The 26,104-nt window shown below is 35.4% G+C and overlaps 4 protein-coding genes and 1 long non-coding RNA gene across 12 annotated transcripts in view; 4 read left to right on the top strand and 1 right to left on the bottom strand.

The window, feature by feature from the left end:
• The first annotated feature begins 9 nt into the window (after positions 1-9).
• Positions 10-25,624, top strand: LOC126873446 (uncharacterized). 6 transcript variants are annotated; one of them, XR_007692404.1, is made up of 7 exons: positions 10-1,438; positions 1,892-2,125; positions 2,360-2,538; positions 2,712-2,850; positions 5,923-6,040; positions 6,670-9,715; positions 25,474-25,624. XR_007692404.1 is itself a non-coding variant. In XM_050634293.1 (7 exons), the coding sequence occupies exons 5-7, from the start codon at positions 2,827-2,829 to the stop codon at positions 9,207-9,209; spliced, it is 2,682 nt and encodes an 893-aa protein (XP_050490250.1). In that variant the 5' UTR covers positions 10-683; positions 852-1,438; positions 1,892-2,125; positions 2,360-2,538; positions 2,712-2,826; the 3' UTR covers positions 9,210-10,180. The 6 variants fall into 6 exon arrangements, 5 of the variants coding, with proteins under 5 accessions (XP_050490250.1, XP_050490247.1, XP_050490248.1 ...); XM_050634293.1 differs by lacking the exon at positions 25,474-25,624 and having other exon boundaries at positions 10-683; positions 852-1,438; positions 6,670-10,180; XM_050634290.1 differs by lacking the exon at positions 25,474-25,624 and having other exon boundaries at positions 6,670-10,180.
• Positions 2,930-26,104, bottom strand: part of LOC126873456 (uncharacterized) — a 68,058-nt gene continuing 44,883 nt past the window's right edge. The window contains exons 4-5 of one of the 2 annotated variants that reach the window (XR_007692405.1): positions 21,826-22,095; positions 2,930-5,269 (exon numbers count right to left, since the gene is read on the bottom strand). This is a non-coding gene — a long non-coding RNA (uncharacterized LOC126873456). Of the gene's footprint in view, positions 5,270-21,825; positions 22,096-26,104 lie in introns of those variants that run through there. The other variant, XR_007692406.1, reaches the window with a different exon arrangement.
• LOC126873444 (uncharacterized) overlaps positions 13,018-26,104 on the top strand; it is an 88,109-nt gene continuing 75,022 nt past the window's right edge. Inside the window, exon 1 of one of the 2 annotated variants that reach the window (XR_007692403.1) lies at positions 13,018-16,884. Coding sequence is in view for 1 of the 2 variants with exons in the window: in XM_050634288.1 (XP_050490245.1) it covers positions 13,810-16,530 (2,721 nt within the window). In the remaining variant the exon portion in view is untranslated. The remainder of the gene's footprint in view (positions 16,885-26,104) is intronic. The other variant, XM_050634288.1, reaches the window with a different exon arrangement.
• The window catches only part of LOC126873447 (facilitated trehalose transporter Tret1-2 homolog), an 88,169-nt gene continuing 84,153 nt past the window's right edge, over positions 22,089-26,104 (top strand). The window contains exons 1-2 of the mRNA XM_050634296.1: positions 22,089-22,570; positions 23,217-23,525. Coding sequence (XP_050490253.1) covers positions 22,525-22,570; positions 23,217-23,525 — 355 coding nt within the window. The 5' untranslated portion in view covers positions 22,089-22,524. The remainder of the gene's footprint in view (positions 22,571-23,216; positions 23,526-26,104) is intronic.
• LOC126873453 (facilitated trehalose transporter Tret1-like) lies at positions 24,235-25,300 on the top strand. Its single transcript, XM_050634302.1, has one exon. The coding sequence runs from the start codon at positions 24,293-24,295 to the stop codon at positions 24,953-24,955; it is 663 nt and encodes a 220-aa protein (XP_050490259.1). The 5' UTR covers positions 24,235-24,292; the 3' UTR covers positions 24,956-25,300.

The raw sequence follows: 26,104 nt of genomic DNA, 5'->3' as shown, positions 1-26,104 counted from the left end.
GAATAAATAGTTACAGTCGTCAGCGGGAAACGCAAGTTTCGCGAACACCTTAAACTTAAAACGTACGAATTTGTTTTCCTCGGACGAAAAAATCGAGTCGCGTGGTTCGCAGTGTTGGAAAATTTAAAACTGGTGTTATCAATGTGGTTATATTACTGGGCTGAATTTAGAATGGATTTTCAAATGGATTTAGAATTGTACGAAGTGTTAGAGAAATTGAATCTAAGATTGGAATTAGGTTTTGTAGCATTCGTCGAGAAGGGCGAAAAATGTTCAATAAACATAGATTTTAAAATCGATCCTTTCGATGCTATATTAAATCTTATTCCGTTGTAAAGCAGCACGATATTTAAATTCAACATCTGCTATTTAATTTTTGAAATTCTACATATTATAATATTGAAAACTTTATCGAACCTATTCCTATTTTCGCACGTGTTAGTATATTCGATAGGAAAAATCGATAATATTATATAAATACATTTAGGAAAAAAGAAGTGTGTGGATTAGATTTGAAAGTATGCGCGTATTTACATACGTAAGTAAAAGATTTCTTTCCAATTTCCATCGCTCTGTTGATAAAGAAATAATATTATCGGTGACGGATGATGATACCGATAACAGATAAAGAAGATTTTGTTCCATAATTAGATGATCGATGAACAGCATCGTGCAAAGTATCAGTACGTAAATTTATTTGCAGAATTGCCACTATGTTTGCTAATAACATAATGGAAATGCATAAAATAGTTCAGATATTATATTTTCTACAATTTGATATTATAAATTCAGTTACGTATTTCATTTTTAAATGTAAATTAATATAATATTAATCTAATTTGCGTAAACAGAAGATCAACCGTGGAATAGCCGTGATACGTATGTTAACAAAATTAAATCATACGTTAAAAAGTGGAAAGCCTGCTGTCTTCAAAAATATTATTCACTCGTCTTATAACTGTATATCTCTACAACTTAAAACTACAAGTTGAACTAGATATTCTGCCTTTAAAAACAATGGTTGGTAAAAATAGCTTTACTTATCAGAATTAAGCCACGTAAAAGATAAGGTTATATCATTCGAGAAAATGGCATGTTCTTTAATTGTAACATCGGTAATTCATGCGTGAAAGTGAAAATTAACTTTCGACGTATAAAACACGTGATTACGTATAATGTAATATAATAGAAGACTGGAATAAAGGTGACGTTAACGATAATACATGATAATAAATAACGTATCAAACTCTGATATGTACGATATGATCGTAAGATGTCACGTGAAATAGTAATTTGACAAAACACATTGTTAACTGGAATTGTTAACTAAACAAAAACAAACTGTTAACTAGCTAAAATTGTTGGTGACAGTGATAGCAGTAAATCAAGGGAATAGCCCAAAAAGCCACATTGTTTTCAAGTGCTTTCTATTATGCAAGTAAGTACATACTCTTCGTGTGTATCTTATTTTAATCTAATCTATTTAAAAGTCCACGTATGTAACACGCGCAAACCTCTTGAAACTTTTCATTTATAAACAAACGATTTCGTATATTTTACGATTGTTTTGACAATGCGCTTACGATACATCGTGAACGTAAATATAAGACTGCGAAAGATATTATTAGTATTTTTATTACTATTATTATTAGTATTTATTATTATTATTATTATTATATAGTACGGACACGACTCGTTATTTTATGCGAAAAATACGATAGAAGGAAAATATTGTACGACCGAGACAAAAGAGAACCTTTCTTTACTTCAAACTACACGATACTAAAAAAAAAAATGCTATACGTATACATTGATACATTATAAGAAGTGATGGCTCGGTTAAGAGCTCTTGTAATCTTCGCATAGTATCCAAGTTGCATTTTGTTCGTAGGATACCTATATATACGTATACCTATACGTATGTTTATATTGGCAAAGTAAAGCGATCGTCATATCGCGACAGTGGTTTGACAAACTCATCGACAGTCCTGGCTAACCGAATCAGCTGGTTGGGATTATTATCATTAACCAATGACACTATACACAAATATCCAACCGTATTACAATTATAATTATTTTCCTAAATGGTAGGGTATTATATGTTTTTCAAGACGCTCGTTCATCGGTAAGAGAACGTCAAATACAGGAAAATTGAATCAATTGCACGACATAATACAAAAATAAAACTCATCTCTCTAAAATACCGTTTCTAATTGAAATTTTTCTCGTATCCCTACTATCCTCGTTTCGTTATCAATTAAGGATTAAACATTGTGCTTTGAAACATTCAAACATCGTATCATCAGGAGTATGTCTAAACTTATTACTGGAATATCTCCCCATTCGTTACATGTGTCAGCGATACGAAGTAGCGATTAATAGCAGTCGCTAGATAAGCACCGGGCAACTAGAAATGACCGCAACACATTTTCCAACGTAACACCAATTACCGAAACTTCGTGGTCGCAGAAAGTTTACACCCTTTTCATCCGGCGAACACATCGTCTGAGTTAACGAGAGACAACTTCGGTGACTGAGGTATTTATAAACGTGATTCGTAGTGGGAGAACGAGAATGGTAACGTAACATTGGCAAGTCAGATAAAAGTGGAAAAGCAAAGAAAACAGAGTTAGTGGAGAATGCACATCGCTATCATTCGCGTGTTTATTACGATTTATTAACGACTGCCACGGAAACATGTGCGATTGTAGGACGAGTGAAATGAGCAGTAGCCGAATTAACGAGTCGGTCAACATTAATTATGTACCTACATCGTGAAAACCACTCGGTACATTATGGTCTTTTTTGTGAGAAATTAAAAGTGTCATGACAGGAACTACGGATGTATTTGTGAGTATAAATGAATATACGTTTCTATTTGGTCGTAGGCTATTGCTTTTTCATGTGAAATCATTATTTTGCAGTTTGATTAGGTTATGTTATCGAGTACGAGGCTACGCGCGAATACATAGCGCGTGCGTGTATGCGTTTACATGCTGCACACGGCGAGCATGTGAAATGTTACCGGTCGCCAACTTACACATCTGTTGTATAATTTATTATGCATCGCTATGTATAATCGTGTATTACTAAGTATAATCGTGTGTTCTTATGTATAAACGTGAATTATTATGTACAACCAAGTATTACGATGCATAGTGCATCATATCGCGTAATTGTTTCTTTCTTTCTTTTTTTTTTAAATTCATTTGTTATTTCGCCAGTGATCCGTTTTGTGGTGTATATACAACAGATTGTTATTCGAACGATTAATCGTATCAGAGCTGTTATTGCGTATTTTCATCATCCCAGTAATAGATCGACCTGCTTTGATATAATGTAACCGAGTGTAATACATTCGATACTAAGATGAAATTTCATTAGGTAAACAGAACGTAGACGATTTAAATGCGGCGTGAAATTAATTACGGGTACGTTTTCGCTCATTTAAATTTATCGATACTTTGATTCTGTCGGAATATAATAATTGAAAAGAAAAGAAAAAAAACTCTTCCCAAAGTATGCATGACTGGAGACCCACAATGTAACTTTTTGCACAAATCTGAATTAAACGAGAAAAAAATTATCAGTTTTTAAATAACTGGTGTTTTGCTACAGTTATATTAGTAAAATATCTAAATATGGCTGATACTTAAACGATTTTAACATATACGAATAAGTTCGCGAGTACTACGCCTATCCATAAAAGCTATGTCCGTAAAAATGACGCCCACAAAAGTTACGTCCATAAAAATTGCGTGCACGCAATTTTTAAACACTTGCAATCGAAACGATGTCAAAAGTGCTCACGTCTGATTGAATATGAATTACACGCGTACATGTGTAAGTACGTGAGTGAATCAGTTGATTCCATGAATCAGTTTTCTACTTCAGTTGCATTTAACACTTTCCGTTTTGATTTCCGAGGAACGCAAGAGGCCAACGAACGACTGTTATCGCAGCCGGATAATATTGGGTTGGCAACTAAGTGATTGCGGATTTTGTCAACACCACCTAATAACAAAATCCGCAATCACTTAGTTGCAAACCCAATAGCTCAAAGCCAATGTATACAAAAGCCCGATGATTCTTTGCGTCGTGAGCTTGAACGCAATCTTATTCGATATAATTGGGGCAAGTGCACCAGGAATCGAGCAATATTGTACACATTCGCAGAAATTATAGATACGATGTAAATGTACTCAGTGTACGAAGATGCAGATGCAAGGAGGGAAAATGATTTCTGCGAAGCGTTTCCCTACAGAGAAAGTTACAAACGAAAAAATATTTCGACACATGAGAGATCGTAGAAAATACGACAGTTTCAGTAGGAAACGTCGAAATAGAGGGAAAGTAAAGAGAACAAGAATTGCCGCGATAAAGGAAGCTATGCTTCAAGAAATTAAAGATAAATCAAATGCTGGATTATGATCGCAACGTAGCCGATGTAGCAAATGGAACAAAAATAAATAATAGTCGAAGCTGTGCAATTATTTTTGTTCATTTTAATTTGTATATTAGAGGAAATATATATCATATAATAGTTGGCATTCGACTGTTCTAACATTATAATTAGGACGTTTCCTAGATATAATAAGTACAAAAATATTATTGTTCCTATGTCGAAATATTTAAAATTAATTCGTTACATTTAAAGATATAACAAGGAGAATTAGAAGTGTTTATGTGTTGAAATAATGTCGACTGTATGTAAAGGGGAAGTATCCTCAGAAGTACCCAGTATGTTTGTGGCAGTCGTGTAAATCGTACAAATCAATACGAAATCTGTTAATCGTGAGATTCAGTATAAAGATTTCTTACAGCTGTTCTTCTTTTGCGATAGATAATTCCCAATGATCTTTCGTGCAGTTTTTAAATAATTATGTGTAAACTGGATTCTACAAATTGAAATATTGAAAATATATCGTGATTATATTATTGCGAGGAAGTACTTATTTCTCCTAGCATGTACCAGCTTAGGATGGTAAGCATTTAATATGATTACATGATAAATATTTTTGAAATAAACAGCTAGAAATTAAATATCGCAGAGTAACAAATCCTAAATTCTAATTGAATGAGAATATAAAAAAAGCGTCCGTTTGAGATACCTATTTTCAGCGAATTTAACTATTATTCTTTTATTTCCAAATATGGATTGGAATCCATAGCAATTAAAGTTTTGATTCCTACGTCTCTATTTAAAGTTTTGGCACATAATGAAATGTATTAACATATCGTGTCGATAATACCAAAGAACCGTCTGAACCTTCGAGTATGATTCGATATTTAAAAGTCACAATAATCTCACATCTTTGACCCTGTGTCTTAATCGATCGCGATCATTTAAAATTTTGAATTTTTCACCCTGATTTAAACCGTCACGACCCACCAACACATAAAGTTCCCAGCTTAAAACCGTTACGTCCTATAAATATCGAATCACATTCGAAGGTTCAAACTGTTCTTCGGTATTATCTGTACGACATGTTAATATATTTCATTATTTAGAAAAGATATTTAAGAAACATATAAAAACTGTTCAAATGATCATTGATTTGGAGGACAATCAAAGGAAATGATTTTAGAAGAATGTTTTCAAAAGCACAAATGACCTTTAGCAAGCGTCAGTGAAGAACTCAAGTATGTCTTCTATCTATAATAACATCAAATAACATCAAGCTGTTTAATTGCAATTTGTTGCAGCAATTTTAATGCTGTTCATAGAAATACCATAAATTGACTTTCTATTAAGATAGGAAAAAGAAACTTTTTAATTCTTTTGAAAAGATATTAATATTAAAATGCTTATTAATATCTTCTCCGCGGTTTGGAATTTATATTCGCTCAAAAGTTTGATTAGAATATCTAATTAGAATGGAATTATGGTTTCTATTCTTAACAAAGGTATCTGTTTTCCAGGTTCCTGGGAGATTTCCTGAGGGCAATGGTTTGGGTCGTGTCGTTTCATTACTGCAACGAACAGCTTATAGGCTGTGCAACGCAAAATTCCGGCGGCAATGGCTAGCATGTTTTTCCGGTTAGTTTTCACTCTTGATATTACGTCATGTGTTTATCTGTAATTTTAATATGCAGAATGCAATTTCCTTGGCTTCCTCGAATTGATGTTTCATAGTGGTGTTCCTGAACTATTTCTCAATTCTAATGACTTACGTACCATCGTTCAAAGTTGCATTTCTATTCCATCGTACATTAAAATAAATTTGACATTTCGATTCTGATATTCATCGCACTGATTCTCTATTATATCATAAATCGAGTGCAGACTTTTATATATTTATGAGAAATCTGAAAGCGAAATAATGTTCATTATTACACATTAATACACCTAGACTTATCGCAAGTCTCTAACAAATTTTACTATATGTAGTATTTTACTTCATGTAGTACTTTACTTAATGCACAAATAATGCGTATGGATTAACAGATTAATAATAAAATAGTTAAGAAATAAAACTAGTGGAAAGCATTCCACCTAACATCGCGAAGAGTCAAGTTACTTATAGCCTGCGGTATGTATTAATTATAAATATATTAATAGTATATATTAAAAATATGAATTTGCATAAATATATGCAATGTAATTATAAAACAACCGGACTACAATTAACATATGCTATATATAGCATTGCTTGTTTCTCATTCCAGCAACGCTAACCATGGTCATAGTCGGTACAGTCTATGGATGGACAACGGCTTCACTCCTCCATCTAACATCTGGGACCGGTGGCGTGCCGCTGACGTTAACACCCGACGAATCTTCATGGATCGTTTCTTTGACAGTACTTGGTTCAATGTTCGGCTCACTTGTGGGTGCCAAGTTGGCCGATCTCATCGGTCGTAAATACTGCCTCCTTTCATGCTGCACAATTTTCATCTTAGGCTGGCTCAACGTCTACACCGCAACTGCCGTGCCAAACCTATACCTTGCTCGGGTGATTCTCGGTATAGGCGTTGGTATTGCCTACACGATAAATCCCATGTACGTGTCAGAAATCGCCGACATCAACATCAGAGGCGCCCTAGGTACTCTAATCGCAGTGAACGTATTTAGCGGGTCACTGCTTACCTGCATTCTAGGAAACTGGCTGACGTACAGATCACTCGCGATAGCTCTTGTAATACTATCCTGTGTATCCTTCTTGTCGAACACGTGTTTTCCCGAAACCCCGTATTTCTTGGTGGCAAAACGTCGAAAGAAGCAAGCATGCAAGTCGATAACATATTACAGAAGCATCGTAGATCCTCGCGAAGTCAAAGTCGCACTACGTGCTCTACAACCACAAATCACATGCAAATTACAACCACGATCCAGAAGCGATTTCACCTTATCATCCGGGAGTGGTTATGCCTTAATATCCTTACGGGAATTACCCACAGACCCCAACCGGGAAGTAGTAGACACAGAACCCACGTCCGATTTAAACTTACCATCCAGTAGCGATTCACAGTCACAATCCATATCCGTAACACACTCGGCAGTCATATGCAATCTACAACCGCAAACCACAGGTGAATTACCCCTACAACCCCCGTGCGAGTTTCACCCACAACCCACAAGCGAATTACACCTATCACCCAACATCAAAGTACACCCACCATCCACGAGTGAAGTACACCCACCATATACAAGCGAAATACAACCAGGACCCACAAGCAAAATACAACCAAAATCCACAAGCGAAATACAGCCAGAACCCACAAGCGAAATACAGCCAGAACCCACAAGCGAAATACACCAGCCATCCACAGGCGAAATACAGCCAGAATCCACAAGCGAAACACATCCAGAACCCACAAGCGAAATACAGCCAAAAACCACAAGCGAAATACACCAGTCATCCACAGGCGAAATACAGCCAGAACCCACAAGCGAAACACATCCAGAACCCACAAGCGAAACACATCCAGAACCCACAAGCGAAATACAGCCAAAAATCAAAAGCGAAATACACCAGCCATCCACAGGCGAAATACATCCAGAAACCACAAGCGAAATACAGCCAAAAATCAAAAGCGAAATACACCAGCCATCCACAGGCGAAATACATCCAGAAACCACAAGCAAAATACACCAGCCATCCACAAGCAAAATACACCAGCCATCCACAAGCAAAATACACCAGCCATCCACAAGCAAAATACACCAGCCATCCACAAGCAAAATACACCAGCCATCCACAAGCAAAATACACCAGCCATCCACAAGCAAAATACACCAGCCATCCACAAGCGAAATACAGCCAGAATCCACAGGCGAAATACACCAACCATCCACAAGCGAAATACACAAACCATCCACAAGCAAAATACACCGACCATCCACAAGCGAAAGTCGCTCAGGAGCCACAGGACCCTCACAATCCAGTGTCAATTTCCCCTCACCATGCAGTTGCGAATCATGCACACTATCCACTGTGGAATCGATTTGGTCCAATGAGCCATACGTAGATGTAACTAAAGAAACCTGGTTAACCAGAATGCGAGTAATACTACAACCAAACAACAGGAAAGCTCTATTTATCATGCTTGGCTTGATCATGGCACAACAACTTGGCGGAAACTTCATCACTATGCAGTATCTGGGGGTGTTGTTTAGCAAAACAACGATCGGTATTGAACCAAAGGTAGCGACGATTTTGGTCCTAACTGTCGGCCTTATATCTAGCACTTTATCCACCATAACAGTGGAATCCGTTGGAAGAAGAACACTTTTGATTCTGTCTACGCTTGGCTCGTGTTTTACATTGATGATTCTGGCAATTTATCTTACGTTAGATCAATATAAGTTTGACGTTTCCAACGTCTCAACTCTTCCCGTTATCGACCTAATTATATATCAAGTAATGTTTCAAATTGGATTAGGTACGTTACCCAATGTTTTCCTATGCGAGTTATTTCCTACGGAACTAAAAGGCATTGTTGGTGCCATCATTGTGATTTTCGATGGTATAATTGGTTTTATCGTGTCGAAACTGTATCAAGTGATTACCGATAATGCAGGATCGTGTGCGGTTTACTTTATCTTCTCGACATCATGCTGTTTGGCATTTCTGATGGTGTTCGTGTGGGTACCGGAAACAAAAGGAAAAACGTATCGCGAGATTGAAGCGCTTCTAGTTGGTAAAAACTTGAATTCTTTGAACGAAGGAGTTAGAACCAATGAAACGGATATTCGTAGATTCTGACAGGAAAAATTGCACCGTACGTCCGTGGCACGGTGTCTACATACTCGGCATATTTTATTTCCCATTTTTATTAGTATAACGATAAAGATTTACAATTTCATCAGAATATGCAATTTTTGTAGTAACATAGTACTATTCGTTTGTACGTGTAATTTTAGAAATGTGTCGAACGAAGGTGATGGTCATTTACAAACATATATATCGCATAAATTGACTTGCATTGAACTTAGAGGAATACATGTTCTCAAACTAAACTTTTTATCCATTTCATAACACGAACAATGTAACAATATCATTTAACTCGAGATAACTGAACAACAGCTTGCAAAAGTTACAGAAGTAACATATTAAAGACGGACACGATGACATAACACTGTCAAGAACAATTCTTTATATATCAGCTATTATCTATGCTGCTATTTTTTGCTTTTTGCAATATATAACATATGTATATCGCAAATACATATGTTAATATTGTTACAATTAACGGCAAGTATGCTGAAAAAGTCAGTATTTATGTTAAAAATAATGTAATATAATTAACATAACACATTGTTAATAAGTACTTATATTACATTGTGGTTGTAGCTGATAAGCATATGTGTTTACATATATAAATATATATGTGTAAGACGCGGTTTTTCGGCGCCATATTATAGTTATTACTGAAAAATATTTGAATATGTTAGTTCGAATATTATAGTAATTACTGTATCATAACACAGTGATAAATATCTAGCCTCGTCTAGAGGGAATTCTATCCAACTGTCGAACGTTATTTTCGGTAAATTATGGCTATAATAATAGTGTTCAGTTCAGAAATTTATAACATTTCCTACTTTTAATATACGATAATTATTAAATGGCAAAAAGTTAAATATCTATGATTTAATAATGTTATGACTATCAATAATTATGTATTTAATCTGTATCTTTTAAACAGTTATTTTATTAAAAAGCTACAAGAAACATGGAGTTACTGTCTATACATAAAATCACAAACAAGATTTTGAATATTCTATTTTATTTAAGTTTTATTGCAGACGAATTTCTTACAGACACACCCAGTGGAAATTAATTAAAGGAGTTCGAATAAAGACGAGTCAACTGTAATAACAAATAGTGCTGAGGTTCTAAACCTACGTCATGCAAAATCGGTAACGTCGAGAACGATATTAACATGGTAAGAAAACCTCCGAGTTCACTGGGTAAAGTACTCTGAATAGCAAATTTCATCTTCCACGGTAACATTACCCCTTCTTTTTCCCAAAATATTACTCATTTTGTATAAAAGATTCCGGACAAATTCTTTATTCCCATTCATTTGAAAAATATTAGCTCTTCGATCGTTATGGAAAACAAATAACAAAAAGAGCTTTAAAAATGACAGAAGCGGAAATTTAAACCTGAAAGTAAAGATTTAGTTAAACCAAAAACTAAATGTCATTTATATTATAATTCTCTGTGAGATGCTAATTCGTATATGTATCAATATTTCGCACATTCACTATTACAAATAATTGATCTAGACGTGATATTATATGGGACTCTGTGTTGCGTGTTCTGAAATACCGACATCGAAAAATATCAGTGTTTTTCATGCTCCCTACGATTCATAACGTTGCGTCGCGACGGTTGTAATTATCTGAAAAGGCTACTCGCTAATGAAAACAAAAAATAATGAAAATAAAGAGGAAACATCCGCAAGTAAAGGTTGGATTTTTAATAATAAAAAATAATCTATGCACTCAAAACCACCGAATGACAAAATCCGCAATCATTTAGTTTCATACTCAATAGCTCAAAGCCAATGTATACAAGAGTCCGATGATTCTTTGAGTCGTGAGTCTGAACGCAATCTTATTCGATATAATTGGGACGAGTGCACCAGGAATCGAGCAATACTGTACACATTCACAGAAATTATAGATACGATGCAAGTGTACCGAGTGTACGGAGATGCAGATGCAAGGAGGGAAAATGATTTGGGCGAAGCTTTTCTCTACTGAAGAAATTTCAAACGAAGAAGTGTTTCGACGCGTGAGAGATCGTAGAAAATACGACAGTTTCAGTAGGAAACGTCGAAATAGAGCGAAAGTAAAGAGAACAAGAATTGCCGCGATGAAGGCACCTATGCTCCAAGAAATTAAAGATAATTCAAATGCTGGATTATGATCGCAACGTAGCCAATGTAGCAACATGGAACAAAAATGACTGATAGTCGAAGCTGTGCAATTATTTTTGCTCATTTCAATTTTTATATTATAGGAAATATGTATCATATACTAGTTGGCATTTGACTGTTCTAACACTATAATTAGGATATTTCCTAGATATAATAAGTACAAAAATATTATTGTTCCTATGTCGGAATATTTAACATTAATTCGTTACATTTAAACAAATAACAAGGAGAATTAGAAGTGTTTATGTGTTGAAATAATGTCGACTGTATGTAAACAGGAAGTAGCCCCAGAAGTACCCAGTATGGTTGTGGCACTCGTGGAAATCGTACAAATCGATACGAAATCTGTAAATCACGAGATTCAGTATAAAGATTTCTTACAGTTGTTCTTTTTTTGCGATAGATAACTACCCAAGAACATTCGTGCATTTTTTAAATAATTATGAGTGAATTGGACTCTACGAATTGAATTATTGAAAATCTATCGTGATTATATAATTGCGTAAAAATACTTATTTTTGGCAACATGTCCCAGCGTAGGACGGTAAGCATTTCATATAATTATACAATATATATTTTTGAAATAAACAGTTAGAAATTAAATATCGCAGAGTAACAAATTCTAATTGAATGAGAATATAAAAAAAGGGTCTGTTTGAGATAGCTATTTTCAGCGAATTTAACTATTATTCTTTTATTTCCAAATAGAGATACGAATCCATAGCAATTAAAGTTTTGATTCCTACGACTCGATTAAAAGTTTTGGCAAATAATCAAATGTATTAACATATCGTGTTGATATTTAAAAGTCACAATAATCCGAAATCTTTGACCTTGTGTATGGATCGATCGTGATCATTTAAAATTTTGAATCTTCCACCCTGATTTAAACTTTCACGACCCACCAAAACATAAAGTTCAAAGCTTAAAACTGTTACCTCTCATAAATATCGAATCATATTTGAAGGTTCAAACGATTCTTCGGTATTATCTATACGACATGTTAATATAATTCATTAATTTCAAAAAATATTTAAGAAATATATAGAAACCTTTCAAATGATTATTAATTTGGAGGACAATCAAAGGAAATGATTTTAGAAGAAAGATGTCGAAAGCATAAATAACCTTTAGCAAACGTCAGTGGAAAACTCAAGTTCGTCTATCTATAATAACATCAAATAGCATCAAGCATATTTTAATGCTGTTGATAGAATACCATAAATTGTATTTCTATTAAGAAAGGAGAAAGAAAATTTTTTAATTGCATTGAAGAAATATTAATATTTAAATACTTCTTAATAGCTTTTCCGTGATTTGGAATTTGTATTAGCTCAAAAGTTTAATTAGACTATCGGATTAGAATTGAATTATGATTTCTATTCTTAACAAAGGTATCTGTTTTCCAGATTCCCACGATCTCTCCTGAGCACTCGCCTGAGGGCGGAGGTTCAGATCTTGACGGTTTATTTTTTCTATGGAAATGTCCTAGTTTCTGCGGCGCAAAATACCGGCGATTGCTGGCATGTATTTCCGGTTAGTTTTCACTCTTGATAATACGTCAAGTACTTATCTGTAATTGTAAGACGCAGAATGCAATTTCCTCCCCCCCTCCGCCGGAATTGATGATTCGTAGTGATGTTCCTAAATTATTTTTCACTTCTACTGACTTGCATACCATCGTTTAAAATTGCATTTCTATTCCATCCTATATTACGATAAATTTAACATTTCGATTCAGATATTCATCGCATTGATGCTTTATTATATCATAAACCAAGTGCGGAGTTTTATATATTTATGAGAAATCTGAAAGCAAAAAAATGCTCATTATTACACATTAATATACCTAGACCTAACGCAAGTCTCTAACAAATTTTACTTCACGTAGTATTTTACTTAATGCACATATAATGCGAATGGATTAACAGATTAATAATAAAATAGCTAAGAAATAATACTAGTGGAAAGCATTCGTGCTAACATCGCGAAGAATCCATTTACCTATAGCCTGCGGTATGTATTAATTATAAATATATTAGTGTTAAGGTATAGAGAGGATTCGGGAAAATAAATAATTTACTTTATTCACACACAACAGCTATACATATATATTACACTCTGAAGACCTCGCTTATCATCTTACACGCACGCTTGTTGTCAACATACTATTCTAGATTCTTCTAACAGTTACCAATTGTCTTTTGTCTTATGTGAGACCTGAACTTCCTCTGACGCTTACACACATTGACATGTACAGTATAATGTATCATCTACCTAACAATTAGTAGTATATATTAAAAATACAAATTTGCGTAAATATTCGCAGTGTAATTATAAAACGACCGCACTACAATTAACATATGCTATATGTTATATATGCATTAACTGTTTCTCATTCCAGGAACGATAACCATGTGCTTGGTCGGTACAGTCTACGGATGGACAAACTCTTCATTTCTCCCTCTAACAACTGGAATCGACGACGTGCCGCTAAGGTTAACAAACGACGAACATTCATGGAGCGTTTCTTTGACAGTACTTAGTTCAATGATCGGTTCACTTCTGGCTGCGCACTTGGCCGATCGCATCGGTCGTAAATACTGCCTTATTGCATGCAGCATAATGTTCACCTTAGGCTGGCTCCACATGTACTTCGCAACTTCTGTGCGAATGCTATACTTTGCCAGAGGGATTCTCGGTATAGGCGTTGGTATTGCCCGCACGATAAATCCCATGTTCCTGTCAGAAGTTGCCGACATCAAACTCAGAGGACGCCTAGGTACTTTAATCGCAGCGAACGTACATTTCGGGACACTACTAGGCTATATTCCTGGACTCGCGCTGACGTACACGTCACACCTGCTGGCTATTGTAGGAATATCCGCTATATCCATCTTGCCGCTCATATACATACGCGAAACTCCGTATTTCTTGGTGGCAAAAGGTCAAGAGGAGCAAGCATGCAAGTCGATAGCATATTACAAAGGCATCGAATATCCTGATCAAGTGAGAGTAGAACTACGTGCTCTACGCGCAGAAGCCAGATACGGATTACACCAACAATCCACAAGCGATTTACACTCACAATCCAGAAGTAATTCATCCCCACCATACAGTAGCATTTTCCCCTCAGCATCATCTAGCGATTTACTCCCTCCGTACAGTAGCATTTTGCCCGCAGCATCGAGTAGCGATTTACTCCCACCGTACAGTAGCATTTTACCACCACCATCAAGAAGCAATTTATCCCCATCGTACAGAAGCAATTTGCCCTCACAATCTATACGCGAAACACACTCAGACCCCACACAGGAAGTAGTAGGCACAGAAGCCACGTCCGATGTAAACTTACCATCCAGTAGCGACTCACACTCACAATCCATAACCTCAGTACACTCAAAATTCAAATGCGAAGTACGTAAACAAGCCACGGGCGAATATATCGTAGAATACTCGGGCGTCTCGCACGGACTACCACTCCAAACCACACGCGAATTACACTCACAATCCGCAAGCGACTTGCACCGACCATCCACTAGCCAAATACACCGGCCCCCGACAAGCCAAATACACCCAGACTCCACATGCGAAATACACCAAGCATCCACAAGCGAAAAGCATCCAGAAGCAACATGCGAAATACACCCAGAAACCACAAGCGAAATACTCCCAGAAACCACAAACGATATACACCGACCATCCACAAGCCAAATAAACCGACCATCCACAAGCGAAATACCTCCAAAAATCACAAGAGAAATACACCCAGAAGCAACAAGCGAAATACACCCAGAAACCATAAGCGGAATACACCAAGAAGCAACAGGCGAAATACACCCAGAAGCAACTAGCGAAACACACCAAGAAACCACAAGCGAAATATACCCAGAAACCACAAGAGAAATACACCCAGAAACCACAAACGAAATACACCGACCATCCACAAGCCAAATACACCGACCATCCGCAAGCGAAATACCTCCAGAAATCACAAGAGAAATACACCCAGAAACCATAAGCGGAATACACCAAGAAGCAATAAGCGAAATACACCTGGAAGCAACAAGCGAAACACACCCAGAAACCACAAGCGAAATACACCCAGAAGCAACAAGCGAAATACACCCAGAAACCACAAGAGAAATACACCCAGAAACCACAAGCGAAATACACCCAGAAGCAACAAGCGAAATACACCCAGAAACCACAAGAGAAATACACCCAGAAACCACAAACGAAATACACCGACCATCCACAAGCCAAATACACCGACCATCCATCAGCCAAATACTCCCCGAAACGAGAAGCGAACTACACTCACGAGCCAGAAGCGATTTACGCACACAATTCAGAGTGGATTCACGAGCATCAACGGACATATCTGAGCCATACATGGATTTAACTAAATATACCTGTTTAGAAAAGCTGCGAGCAATACTACAACGAAGCAACAAGAGAGCTCTGTTTATCATGCTTGGCTTGATCATGGCTCAACATCTTAGCGGTAACTTCACCGCTACGCAGTACCTGGAAGATATCATTAGCAGAAATGCGTCCATTATACTTGGATATAGCGATATGATTTGTTTGGAGATTGTCCGCCTTTTATCTACCTATATATTCGCATTAATAGTGGATTCGTGTGGAAGAAGAAAACTTTTAATTATGTCTGCGACTGGGACGATTTATATATCGTTTCTTTTAACATTCTATTTTTACTCACCTAAACATAGTTCTATCGATTCCGCCATGTCTTTTATTCCCATTTCCCATTTTCTTTTGTATCAAGTAGTGTTTCACATTGGTTTAGGTGTATTACCAAATGTTTTCCTATGCGACTTATTTCCTACGAAACTAAAAGGCATTGTTGGTGCCATCGTTGTGATTTTCGATGGCATAATTGGTTTTACCGCGTCGAAACTGACTCAAGTGATTACCGATAATATAGGAGTGTTTGGGAATTACGCGTTCTTCTGGATATCATGCTTAATGGCATTAGTGATGATGTTCGCATGGGTACCGGAAACGGGAGGAAAAACATATCGCGAGATTGAAGAGCTTCTACTTGGTGAAAATTTTAATTTTTTGAATGAAGAAATTAGCACCAATGAAATGGATATTCATGGAATATGACAGGAAAAATTGCACTGTACATCCATGGCGCGGTGTCTGCTTTTTCGGAATATTTTACTTCTTATTTTTAGTAGTATAACGATAAAGATCTTCAATTTTATCACGATATGCAATTTCTGTAGTAACGGAGTTTTATACGTTTCTAAGTGTAATTTTAGAAATGTGTCTAACAAAGCTGATGGTCATTTACAAACATAGCCATCCTATAAATTGACTTGCATTGAACTTAGAGGAACACATGTTCTCAAACTAAGCTTTTTATCCATTTGATAACACGAAAAATATCAATTAACTCGAAATAATGGAACAACAGTTTGCAAAAGTAAGAAAAGTAATATATTAAAGAATGACAAGGTGACATAATACTGATAAGAACAATTTTTTATATCTCAGCTGTTATCTATGTTGTTATTTTTTGTTTGCAATATATAACATATGTATAAAACATATACATATGCTAATATTGTCACAATAAACAGCAGGTATGCTGAAGAAGGCAGTATTTATAGAGAAAATAATAGAATATAATTAACATAACACATTGATAATAACTACTTATATTACATTGTGGTTGTCGCTGATAAGCATATGTATATGCATATGCTATTATATATATATATGTAAGACATGGTCTCTTCGGCGTTATAATATAGTTATTACTGAAAAATATTTGAATATGTCAGTTCGAATATTACAGTAATTACTGTATCATAACATAGTGATAAATACCTAACCTTGTCCAATAGAAATTCCATCGAACTGTTGAATGTTATCTTCAGTAAATAATGGCTATAATAATAGTGCTCACTTCAGAAATTTATAATATTTCCTACCTTTAATATACGATACTTGACGCGAAAAAATAAATATCGACAATTTTATAATGTTTTGTCTATCAACAATTATGTATTTATTGTATATCTTTTGAACAATTATCTTCCTTATTAAAAAGCTACAAGAAACATGGAAACATTACTATCTATATATAAAATCACAAACAAGATATTGAATGTTCTATTTTATTTAAGTCATATTATAGACGAATTTATTACAGTCACCCCTAGTGGAAATTAATTACAGGAGTCCGAATGAAGACGAGTCAACTGTAATACCAAATACCTCTAAGGTCCTGAACCTACGTCATGCTAACTCGGTAACGTCGAGAACGTTATTAAAATGGTAAGAAAACCACCGAGTTCACTGGGTAATGTACTCAGAATAGGGACTTTCTCAACCACGGTTCCATCGCCCCCCTCTTTCACAAAATATTACAAATTTTGTATAAAAAAATTCGAACAAATTCTTTCTTCCCATTTATTTGCAAAATATTAGCTCTTTGATCGTTATCGAAAACAACAACAAAAAGAGCTTTAAAAACGACAGAAGCGAAAATTTAAACCTGAAAGTAAAGATTTAGTTAAACCAAAAACTAAACGTCATTTATATTATAATTCTCTGTGAGATGGCAATTCGTATATGTATCGATATTTTGCATATTCACTATTATAAAAAAGCGACTAGACGTGACATTATACGGGGCCTCTGTTTCGCGTCTTCTGAAATACCGATATCGAAATATATCAGTGTTTTTCATGCTCTCTACAAGTCATAACGTTGCGTCGCGACTGTTGTAATTATCTGACAAGGGTACTCGCTACATTTCCATTATATGATCGTTTGAATGTGCTCCGTTTTATATACTTGGAATTAAGTTATGAAAATTTATAAATGGTTGTATAATATTCTGATGCATAGTAAAATTTAAAAATCTAAAAAATTAAAATAATAAATTCATTATCCTGATAATAAATCTAAAACAATAACATCAATTCCTAACTTTTAAATCAACGATGTAAATATACGATCACATGGCATGGTCGCTTGCGCATGTTCCGGTTGCATGCAGGTCAACGTGCACTGCATAGCGCTTTCTATTAGTAAGTCGCCCCAAGAACACATCTGTTCTAGTGACTGCTCGATGTTTGCGCGGGATCGCGGGAGTTGTCGTCGCGCCGGTGATGCTTGCGAATCTGTTGGGGATTCAGTCGTGGATTTGCAGTTCTGTCTGATTGGTACTTGGGTACTCGGACAGGGACCTGCAATTTCACGTCCTCCGTAATTCTGTTCGAGTGGCGCAGGGATAGACGCCACTCGTTCAGTTGGGGCCGTGCATTCCTAATTCTGGGGCAGGCCCATGGTTAAGTAGAGTGAGACCTCGACATTCCTGTCAATAGGTTGAATGTCGAGATCGATGTGCAGTGATAAGGAACTCATGGGCGGATCTCGTACGCAGTAGTTTTCCAAAAATTAATCAGTTGACTAATCTTTGGAAAACGGTACCGAGCCAAGAACTACGCTAATGCAATCCAGTTTGGATCACCAGAAGTCACGAAGAGAATTTTCGATGATTTAGATTGGACAGCAACATGGGGCACCGTGGAACACCGTTGGTCCGATTTGAATCACCGAATGCCATGAAGAGAATATAGGATGATCTAGACTGGACTGCAACGTTGGACACCGTTGGTACAGTTTGATACACAAAATGCTACGAAGAGAATTTACCATGGGACAGAATGGGGTATCGTAAGGACATCTTGGAATGTCCTAGGACACGTCGGGACGTCGTGGGACATCTTGGGACGTCGTGGGACATCTTGGGACGTCGTGGGACACCTCGGGACGTCGTGGGACATCTTGGGATGTCGTCGGATGTCGTGGGACATCGAGGTACGCTGTCTGATTGTTATCAATGAATTATCGAAACGGTTCCATCGATGGATTTTATTACGAGTTTGTGATAATAAATCAGATTACCTATACTTGATAATATATAATTAATAATTGATTTGAGAATACAAGGATGAAAAATGGAAAGATATGAAAATTCACATTTTTGTTTCAGATATATGAAATTGCAATTTCATTTAGAACTGATTAAACGACTCATTTAATTCTTATTACAGTACTTTATAGTACAGTAATTTATTATTTTCATAGTGTGTTATGTTTACTGAAGTATTGTAGCATGATAGAATTATATTTCGTTGCTAGTATTGGATATCCTGTTTTATATTTTATTTATAATTTCGTACAAGATTATAGTTTTAATTCAAGCCAGTATTAAACTGAAGTAGTAACTTCACATGCGACACGAAAATGGAATGGAGAGGTCATGCGACCCGCAAAATGTGAACAAGCACTGAATATCACGTCTATTCCTGTTCCTCGTCTGTGGTAAAATTGTTTTAAAAAAGAGAATGATGCGTTTCATAAAGAATTATACTATTTATCTACTTACACTACCTTATCTACTTAAACAGTACTGTTAATTATGCATGTATAATTAAATGCATGTATAAATTAATTAAATATTAAAGTACTTATTAGGGACGGATTAATGCTTCTAGGAAGCATTGCTTTTTGCAGTAAAGATACTCTATATAACCACGCACCTGACTCACAAACGTTCCATCTAGATCCTGTCCCATCAAATTTGAAAAACTCTACCTGATAGAACATCTAATTTAATTTCAATACTTTAATCAGGAACCTAAAGGCGTTTTCGTAAGCCCTGCATAATACATACATATCCGAAAATAATAAAGGCACAGAGTGGCTTTATAAATCTTACCGATCAAGAATATAAAGATTCCCTTAAACCTAACTATAAAAAATCTAAAGGCTTCCTTATAAACCCTACCTATTAGTAATCAAGATGTTTCACTGTGTAACCCCGAAAAGAAGAATAAATCAGTAGCCATTAGGGCCAGCAAAATACGGCCATTATCCACTCGATATAATCCCGAGCAATAAATCGTGAGTGGACTACCTTTTCTTTTTCGCAATATTAATTAACTAAATTCATGTATAGAATAGAAAATTCTCAAGATAAATACACGAACAGTGCTTTATGCAATAGTTGCAATACAAATTAATTCACTAATGAAAATAAAAAAATAAAGATAAATACGAAACTTCCGCAAGTAAAAGTTGGATATTTTAATAATAAATAGTAATATATGCACTCAAAACCACCTAATGACAAAATCCCCTATCACTTCGTTGCAAACCCAATAGCTCAAAGCCAATGTATACGAGAGTCCGATGATTCTTTACGTCGTGAGTCTGAACGCAATCTTATTCGATATAATTGGGGCAAGTGCACCAGGAATCGAGCAATATTGTACACATTCGCAGAAATTATAGATACGATGTAAGTGTACTCAGTGTACGAAGATGCAGATGCAGGGAGGGAAAATGATTTGGGCGAAGCGTTTCTTTACTGAGGAAATTTCAAACGAGGAAGTGTTTCGAAGCGTGAGAGATCGTAGAAAATACGACAGTTTCAGTAGGAAACGTCGAAATAGAGGGAAAGCAAGGAGAAAAAGTATTGCCGCGATAAAGGAAGCTATGCTTCAAGAAATTAAAGATAATTCAAATGCTGGATTATGATCGCAACGTAGCCAATGTAGCAACATGGAACAAATGTAACCAATAGTCGAAGCTGTGCAATTATTTTTGTTCATTTTAATTTGTATCTTAGAGGAAATATATATCATATAATAGTTGGCATTCGACTGTTCTAACATTATAATTAGGACGTTTCCTAGATATAATAAGTACAAAAATATTATTGTTCCTATGTCGAAATATTTAAAATTAATTCGTTACATTTAAAGATATAACAAGGAGAATTAGAAGTGTTTATGTGTTGAAATAATGTCGACTGTATGTAAAGGGGAAGTATCCTCAGAAGTACCCAGTATGGTTGTGGCATTCGTGTAAATGGTACAAATCAATACGAAATCCGTTAATCGCGAGAATCAGTGTAAAGATTTCTTACAGTTGTTCTTACTTTGCGATAGACAATTACCAATGATCCTTCGTACAGTTTTTAAATAATTATGTGTGAACTGGATTCCACAACTTGATTTATTGAAAATCAATCGTGATTATATAATTGCGTGAAAGTACTCATTTCTGGCAGCATGACCCAGCGTAGGACGGTAAGCATTTAATATGATAATATGATAAATATTTTTGAAATTAACGGCTAGAAATTAAATATCGCAGAGTAACAAATCCTAAATTCTAATTCAACGAGAATATAAAAAAAGCGTCTGTTTGATATACCTATTTTCAGCGAATTTAACTATTATTCTTTTATTTCCAAATAACAGAGACGAATCCATAGCAATTAAATTTTTGATTCCTACGTCTCGATTTAAGGTTTTGGCACATAATGAAACGTATTAACATATCGTGTCGATAATACCAAAGAATCGTCTGAACCTACGAATATGATTCGATATTTAAAAGTCACAATAATCTTAAATCTTCAACACTGAATCTTGATCGAACGTGATCATTTAAAATTTTGAATCTTTCACCCTGATTTAAACTGTCACGATCCACCAAAACATAATGTTCAAAGCTTAAAACTGTTACCTCTTATAAATATCGAATCATACTCGAAGGTTCAAACAGTTCTTCGGTATTATCTATACGACATGTTAATATATTTCATTAATTACAACAAATATTTAAGAAATATATAAAAACCTCTCAAATTATCATTGATTTGGAGGACACTCAAAGTAAATGATTTTAGAAGAAAGATGTCAAAGCATAAATAACCTTCGGCAAACGCCAGTGAAAAACTCAAGTACGTCTTCTATCTATAATAACATCAAATAACATCAAGCATATTTTAATGCTGTTGATAGAAATACCATATATTGTATTTCTATTAAGATAGGAGAAAGAAAATTTTTTAATTCCTTTGGAAAAATACTAATATTTAGATACGTATTAATATGTTTTCCGTGGTTTGGATGTTATATTCGCTTAAAAGTTTGCTTAGACTCTCTAATTAGAATGGAATTATGATTTCTATTCTTAACAAAGATATCTATTTTCCAGGTTCCCAGGAGATCCTCTCAGGTTGATGATTTCAATCCTTTTCGTTCATCACCGGAAGGGGAAGCTCTTATGGTCTCCAACTCACAATGCCAGCGATGCCTAATATCTATTACCGGTTAGTTTTCACTCTTGATATTGCGTCATGTATTTATCTGTAATTTCAATATGCAGAATGCAATTTCTTTTGCCTCCTCGAATTGATGTTTAATAGTGGTGTTCTTGAATTATTGCTCAATTCTAATGACTTACGTACCGTCGTTTAAAGTTGCATTTCTATTCCATCGTACATTATAATAAATTTGACATTTCGATTCTGATATTCATCGCACTGATTCTTTATTATATCATAAATCGAGTACAGACTTTTATATATTAATGAGAAATCTGAAATCGAAAATATGTACATTATTACACATTAATATACCAAGACTAATCCCAAGTCTCTAACAAATTTTACTACATGTAGTATTTTACTTCATGTAGTATTTTACTTCATGTAGTATTTTTCCTAATGCACATATAATGCGAATGGATTAACAGATTAATGATAGAATAGTTAAGAAGTGAAACTAGTGGAAAGCATTCCAGCTAACATCGCGAAGAGTTCAATTACTTATAGCCTGCGGTATGTATTAATTATAAATATATTAACAGTATATGTTAAAAGTACAAATTTGCATAAAAATATGCACTGTAATTATCAAACGACCGCAATACAATTAACATATGCTATATATAGCATTACCTGTCTCTCATTCCAGCAACATTAGCCATGGTCATAGTCGGTTCAGTCAACGGATGGACAACGATTTCTCTTTATTATCTAATAACCGGTATCGGCGGCGTGCCGCTGACGATAACACACGACGAATCTTCATGGGTGGTTTCTTTGACAGTACTTGGTTCAATGATCGGTTCACTTGTGGCTGCACAGTTGGCCGCCCGTAGCGGTTCTAACATCTGCCTCGTATTATGCAACTCAATGTTCACCTTAGGCTGGTTCATCACCTACGACGCAACTTCCGTGCCAATGCTATACCTTGCTCGGGTGATTCTCGGTATAGGCGTTGGTATTGGCAGTACGGTAAATCCCATCTACCTGTCAGAAATCCTCGACGTCAAAATCAGAGGCTTCCTAGGTTTTCTAATCGCAGCGAACGCATCTATCGGGTCAATAGTGATCTACACCCTAGGACTCTGGATGATGTACAAGTCACTGCTGCTGGTTCTTGTAATACTATCCTTTATATGCTTCTTGTCGATCAAGTATTTCACCGCAACTCGATATTTCTCGGTGGCAACAGATCAAATGGGGCAAGCACGGCAATCGATGGGATATTGCACAGTCACCGAAAATACTCACGGAGAGGAAATGGAACTAAGTACTCTACGCGCACAGACCAGACACGAATTACACCAACAATCCAGAAGCGATTTATCCTCACAATCAAGAAGCGATTTACCCTCACAATCAAGAAGCGATTTATCCTCACAATCAAGAAGCGATTTACCCTCACAATCAAGAAGCGATTTACCCTCACAATCCAGAAGGGAGTTATCCTCGCAATCCATATCTGCACTACACTCAGAAGTCACATGCGAAGTATTACCGCAACCCACAGGTCAAATACCCCTACAACCCTCGCGCGAATTACACTCACAATCCACAAGCGAATTACACCAACCATCCACAAGCGAAATACACCCAGAGCCCACAAGCGGAATACACTCACTAATAAGAAGGGAATTACACCGTTTAAATATACTCACTAAATATACCTGGTCAACCAAGCTGCGAGAAATACTACAAGGAAGCAACAGAAAAGCTTTGTTTATCATGCTTGGTTTGATCATGGCACAACAACTTAGCGGAAACTTCATCACTATGCAGTATCTGCATGTGTTGTTGAGCAAAACAACGATTGGCCTCGACACACACGAAGCGACGATGTTGGTCCTGGGTGCCGACTCTATATCTAGTTCTATATCCCCATTACAAGTGGAATCTAAGGGAAGAAGAGAACTTTTGATTCTGTCTACGCTTGGATCGTGTTCTACATTGATTATTCTAGCAATTTATCTTTTGTTAGATCAACATGAGTTTGACGTTTCCAACTTCTCTATTCTTCCAGTTATCGACTTAATTATATATCAAGTAATGTTTCACATTGGTTTAGGTACGTTACCCAATGTTCTCCTACGCGAGTTATTTCCTGCAGAACTAAAAGGCTCCGTTCGTGCCATCATTATAATTTTCGATGGTATAATTGGTTTTACCGTGCCGAAACTGTATCAAGTGATTACCGATAATGCAGGATCGTGCGGGATTTACTTTATCTTCGCGGCATCATGCTCGGTGGCATTTGTGATAGTGTTCATATGGGTACCGGAAACAAAAGGAAAAACGTATCACGAGATTAAAGCGCTTCTAGTTGGTGAAAATTTGAATTCACCGAATGAAGAAGTTAGCACCGCTGGAATGGATAGTCGTGAAATATGACAGGAGAAAATGCACTGACAATCCATAGCACGGTGTCTCCATACTCGGAATATTTTATTTCTCATTTTTATTAGTATAACGATAAAGATCTACAATTTTATCACGATATGCAATTTTTGTAGGAACGTAGGTTTATTTGTTTGTACGTGTAATTTTAGAAATGTGTTTAACAAAGCTCATGGTCATTTACAAACATATGCATCGTATAAATTGACTTGAATTGAACTTAGAGGAATACATGTTCTCAAACTAAACTTTTTATCCATTTCATAATACGAACAATGTAACAATATCAATTAACTCGAGATAACTGAACAAGAGTTTGCAAAAGTAAGAAAAGTAATATATTAAAAAGTGACAAGGTGACATAATACTGACAAGAACAATTCTCTATATTTCAGCTGTTATCTATGCTGTTATTTTTTGTTTGCAATATATAACATATGTATATCACAGATATGTATATCGCATATACATATGTTAATATTGTTATAATAAACAGCAAGTATGCTCAAAAGGTCAGTATTTATGCTAAAAATAATGTAATATAATTAACATAACGCATTGCTAATAAGTACTTATATTACATTGTGTTTTGTCGCTGATAAGCATATGTATATACATATACAATTATATATGTGTAAGACATGGTTTTTTCGGAGTTATATTATAGTTATTACTGAAAAATATTTGAATACGTTTGTTCCAATATTACAGTAATTACTGTATTATAACACAGTGATAAATACCTAGCCTCGTCTAGCAGCAATTCTATCGAACTGTCGAACGTTATTTTCGATAAATTATGGCTATAATAATAGTGTTTAGTTTAGAAATTTATATTTCCTACTTTTAATATACGATAATTATTAAGTTCCGAAAAATTAAATATCGATAATTTTATAAATTTTTGTCTATCAACAATTATGTATTTATTGTATATCTTTTAAACAAATATCTTCCTTATTAAAAAGATACAAGAAACATGGAGTTCCTATCTATATATAAAATCACAAACAAGATTTTGAATGTTCTATTTTATTTAAGTTTTATTATAGACGAATTTATTACAGACACCCCTAGTGGAAATTAATTAAAGGAGTCCGAATGAAGACGAGTCAACTGTAATACCAAATACAGCTAAGATCC

This window comes from Bombus huntii, chromosome 14 (assembly GCF_024542735.1).
Source record: "Bombus huntii isolate Logan2020A chromosome 14, iyBomHunt1.1, whole genome shotgun sequence".
NCBI lineage: Eukaryota > Metazoa > Arthropoda > Insecta > Hymenoptera > Apidae > Bombus > Bombus huntii.
This window is presented reverse-complemented; position numbering and strand designations above follow the sequence as displayed.

Coding starts and splice junctions, on each gene's coding strand:
- LOC126873446 (XM_050634293.1), top strand. CDS start 2,827: ATGACAGGAACTACGGATGTATTT. Junction 2,851..5,922: donor CAGGAACTACGGATGTATTT/GTGAGTATAAAT, acceptor TCTGTTTTCCAG/GTTCCTGGGAGATTTCCTGA. Junction 6,041..6,669: donor ATGGCTAGCATGTTTTTCCG/GTTAGTTTTCAC, acceptor TTCTCATTCCAG/CAACGCTAACCATGGTCATA.
- LOC126873453 (XM_050634302.1), top strand. CDS start 24,293: ATGCTTGGTTTGATCATGGCACAACAACTTAGCGGAAACTTCATCACT.